The sequence below is a fragment of the Hyperolius riggenbachi genome, chromosome 10 (genome assembly GCF_040937935.1).
Source record: "Hyperolius riggenbachi isolate aHypRig1 chromosome 10, aHypRig1.pri, whole genome shotgun sequence".
NCBI lineage: Eukaryota > Metazoa > Chordata > Amphibia > Anura > Hyperoliidae > Hyperolius > Hyperolius riggenbachi.
Genome location: NC_090655.1, coordinates 153867690 through 153872564, shown reverse-complemented (window position 1 = coordinate 153872564; position 4875 = coordinate 153867690). Strand labels below are relative to the sequence as shown.

The 4875-nt window shown below is 49.0% G+C and overlaps 1 protein-coding gene across 1 annotated transcript; it reads left to right on the top strand.

Moving 5' to 3' along the window:
- The first annotated feature begins 2380 nt into the window (after positions 1-2380).
- LOC137536742 (piggyBac transposable element-derived protein 4-like) lies at positions 2381-4096 on the top strand. The gene has a single exon (XM_068258960.1). It carries the CDS (start codon positions 2381-2383, stop codon positions 4094-4096), a length of 1716 nt encoding a protein of 571 aa, XP_068115061.1.
- Positions 4097-4875: the final 779 nt, after the last annotated feature.

Genomic DNA, 4875 nt, shown 5'->3' with positions numbered 1-4875 from the left:
CTATGCGTCCGAAAGGACGCATTCTCTGCTATGTGGGTGGGGGGCTTCGGAGATCTTCAATCAACTTAATAGAAGATCTCAACATAAGAGGATACAGTTCGTTGGATCATTTACCGAGGATATTGATGTGGGAAATTTTTTTTAAAGGTACAGGTAAGTATTTCTGGTTAATTAAGAAAACTAGGACTTTTTTTCGTGGTTGTGTTTTTATTTCATGTAACCCTTTGTGGAAATGGGTAAGGGGTACTTTGTACCTCTATACTCATTTCTCCTGGGAGGGGGTGGGCATCTGGGGTCCCCTTCTTAAAGGGGACTCCCAGATGCCACCATGAACCCCCCCCCCAGGGAGTCGTCGCCCCCACCTCCTCCTGGGGCACCGGAGGTGGGGAAGAGCCCCTTGTCCATGGGGGGGGGGGGAGGGAAAGGCTTGGCTGTCCCTCCCCCCCGGAGCCCTCCATACCATGGACCATGCGGGCTGGTATAGCTCAGGTGCGAAGCCCCAGTCGGCTGGGGCTCCGCATTCTGGCTATCCCAGCCTGCATGGGGGACAAGGGTTCACAGAGGCTCGGGAGGGGGGACCCCATATCATTTTTTTTTCAGATTTCCCACACTCGGCACATAAAAATAATATATATATATATATATATATATATATATATATATATATATATATGTATACATATATATATACATATATATATATATATATATATATGTACAGACTAACCAGCAAGCTCATGGTGACCCAGAACTCATTGGAGTGTGTAAGGGACTACAATGGTCCTAAAAGCCCCATATATATATATATATATATATATATATATATATATATATATATATATATATATATATATATATATATATATATATATATATATATATATATATATATATAATTATTATTATTATTATTATTATTTTTTTTTTTTTTTAAAGGACTTACGAGGCCGCAAGTATGAAAAAAGTGAAATACCATTTCAAAATCGAGATCCATGGAGGACGCCATCTGCGCCCCCCCGTTCATTCCGCCATGGCACCCGCAGTAATACCGGCCCCGGTCGGGTCCCGACCCCTCCAAATGGGTCGGGTTCTCATTCCCCCTCAATATGGCTACCACTGATTGACACAGCTGCGCAGTCCGCATAGATGCAATTGCGGCTGCGCAGCTCTAGGTCCTCCTCCCGATGCGTCCGATGTATGCACGCATATGATGACGCGGCAGGAGGAGGCCCTAGAGCTGCACAGGTGCCATCGCTTCTGTGCGGACTGCGCAGCCGCGGCAATCTGTGGCGGCCATATTGAGTGGGGAATGAGAACCTGACCTGTTCGGAGGGGTCGGGAGTCGGGACCCGACCAGGGCCGGTATTACTGCGGGAGCCATGGGGGAATGAACGGGAGGGCGCGGATGGCGTCCTCCTCGGATCTGGATTATGAAAAGGTATTTAACTTTTTTCACATTTGTGGCCTCGGAAGTCCTTTAACCTGCCTAGCGTTCTGGACGAGCTGAGCTCGTCCAGAATAAACAAGCTGAAAATGTTTCTGACGAGCTCAGCTCGTCATGCAGAGCCAGCACTCACCAGTACTGTTCTGTGTGCATCAGCCGCCTCCAGGCGGCTCAGCAGGCTGCTGCGGGCTCCCTCCTTCTCCCTTGTTGCTCTGCTGCTGCTGGGGGGTCCCTCTGTCACCCCCTCGGGTTTGATGTGGCCGGTTTGCGGGGTATCCGCCGCCTCCAAGCGGCTCAGCAGGCTGCTGCGGGCTCCCTCCTTCTTGTGCTGCTGCTGGGTGGTCCCTCTGTCACCCTCCCGGGCTGGATTTGCGGACATCCGCCGCCTCCAGGCTCAGTGGGCTGCCGCAGGCTCCCTCCTTCTTGTGCTGTTGCTGGGGGGTCCCTCTGTCACCCTCCCGGGCTCCCATTAGCTCTGCTCCGTGTGGATCGGCTGGGCAGGCAAGATGGCGCTGCCCAGCTACTTCCTCTGTGTCAGCATGTCCTCTGATGCTGATCAGGCGCCCCCCGGTGGCAATTGCATACATTGCATGATTGGATTACATCAGTACACAAAGCTGATTGTAATCCAATCATGCCAAAGTAATTCAAAGATGTTTAGTAAACATCTGTGCACACTAAATAAAAGCCCAAAACCGTTACACCTCTTTCTCTTTCAGAGTCCTAGTGTCCATAGCTTAGTCTGCTTGTCAGCTCTGCTTTGCGATTTCTGTGCTTTGAGTGATTTCTGCCTTTCCAGCCTTTTCCAGTCTTTGCTACATACATATTGCAGTTATATTAGTCTTTTTCAAGACGCTGTGGTCCCTGTGTGTTTGCATTTGCTGGATTTTTTTTTTCTGTCGCTGAACTTTGACCCCCGTATCCTGCTTTGGGGTCATGGCTTCGTCTTCCCGGAGGCGTTTGTGTGACCAGGAGCTGCTGGATGTCCTGGAGGGAAGCGACAGTGAGGAGGAGCTCGTTGCGGAGTCTACGGACAGCGAGGTTCCCGGTGACCTGTCTTCGGAGTCGGAGAGCAGTGACGGCGAAACCGAGGAGCCAGTGAGTGTCGCACGCACTTGGTGTGAGCTGGAGAGCCCCACTCAAGCTCCGCCACCCAGGTTCCCCTTCACAGGGGCGCCCGGGCAGAAAATCGCCTGTGACCATAGCCCGCTGTCCTACTTGGAGCTGTTTCTTACCGATGAGGTCACCCGGAAGATCGTGGAGGAGACCAATCGGTATGCAGCGCAGCAGCAGGAGGGTGCTTCTCTACCCAGGTTCTCTCGGGCCCGGAAGTGGGAACCTGTCACCTGTGATGATATCTGGGTGTTCCTGGGCCTCATCATCCTCCAGGGAGTTGTCGATAAGCCGCTGCAGAAGTGGTACTGGACCACTAACAAGATCCTCAGTACCCCTTTCTTTGGATCCGTTATGTCCGAGCCCCGCTTCACCCTCATCATGAAGTACCTGCACTTCAGCAACAATGATGAGTTTGATGAGGCCACCCACCCCGCCCCCAAGCTGAAGAAAATTTGGGAGATTTATCAGCTGATTGTTGCCAATTTCAAGGCTGTGTACGTTCCGGACAGAGACATCACCGTGGACGAGAGCCTCATGGCGTACAAGGGGAGACTGAGCTGGGTGCAATTTATTGCATCCAAAAGGGCACGTTTTGGGGTGAAGTCCTTTATGCTGTGTGAGGCCAAGACCGGCTACATATGGAACTCTGTGATATACACAGGTAAAGGCACAAAGTTTGCACCTCAGTACAGGGAGTTTGGGTGTGCTACCTCCTCTGTACTAACTCTTATTGAGCCTTTGCTGGATCAGGGGTACTGCCTTACGACGGACAATTTTTATAGCTCCCCGGAACTATTTGAACACCTGATCCAGCATAAGACTGACGCATATGGCACGGGGAGGGCTAACCGTCGCAATATGCCATCGGCCTTTACTGCCAGGAAGCTGAAGAAGGGGGAGGTTGTTGCCTGGCAGAAGGGCAAAATGATGGCTCTGAGGTGGAGGGACAAGCGGGATGTGTGCATCCTCAGCACTGTTCACAATTCAGAGACTGCCCGCACCACTACCAGGAGTCGACAGGAGGTTGAGAAGCCCAAAGCGGTGTTGGATTACAACAAAACGATGGGGAGTGTGGACAGGGCTGATGAAGCAATGTTGTTTTATCCGGCTGTCCGCAAACAGCAGCGGAAATACTACAAAAAGATTTTCCGCCACCTGCTGGAACAATGTTTGTGGAACTCCTATGTCCTGTACAAACAAAATAGTGACAGTCCTGTACCCCACCATGACTTCATCTGGAAGCTCACAGAATCCATCTGTGTCAAACACCCCCCACCGGAGTCAGCAGCTAGACCGGGGCGCAGGGCGTCATACGTTGTCAACCCGACACGGCTTTCTGGACGCCACTTTGCGGAACATTTACCACCGACCGCCCTGAAACAAGCCCCTACAAGGAGGTGCGTAGTCTGCTGCAATAAAAAGGGCAAAGACGGCAAAAAAATTAGAAAGGAGACCCGTTTTTATTGCCCAGATTGTGACGTGGCACTTTGTATAATACCTTGCTTCAAGGAGTACCACACTAAGGAGGTGTTTTAGGGGTAAACCTCTAGACTGTGTGTACATTTTTCTGCCTTCATTTATTTATTTCTGTGTTTTCTTGATATTTTCTGCATTGATTAAAAATGCAAGCTATTTCTGTTTATCATTAATAAATGTTATTTTATTTTTGACAAGAATTTGTGTTTGACACTTTTATTCTCATAATGTATACTAAACTCTTGCTTGACTTATTTTGGTAAGTTACAGGAAAAAGGTTCTGAAAATTAATTGTACCACTTTTTGCACGGAAATCCTGGGGAATCAGAACGCCGAGGTGGTTAAATATTTTTTCCTGCTATCTTTTAAACATATCCTGCAAATTTGGTGTTGCTAGGATGTAAGGGGCCTTTGCTATTAACTGCTAAAGTAGGCGGGTGATGATAACCAACCAGAATTATAGGGGTGCAAAAGTGCTGAATTCTGCCATAGGCTTCCATTAGGCTCCCTATTTCACTTTCCAAAATCTCACATCTTTTCAAAGGGCAATTGCTCAGCAGAGGCAAATTTTCTAGCATTGTAGGAACTGTTAGGGGAATCATAACTGGTGAGTTTCGGGCCCCTAGGCCAAAGAGGTCATAGTCTAGGGTCACAAAAACCTGTTTATTTGGGAAATTTCAATGGTGGCGGTTCTGGCGTACATAAATCGCAGCCATGGCCGTTAGCAACGTCTGAATCTCACGAAATGTCTCATGCAGGTAGAAGACATATTGTTAGACTTGGACTCCAAAGATGGGTTCCATACATCTCTGCAAACCAGAGTTACAGGGGTGCAAAAG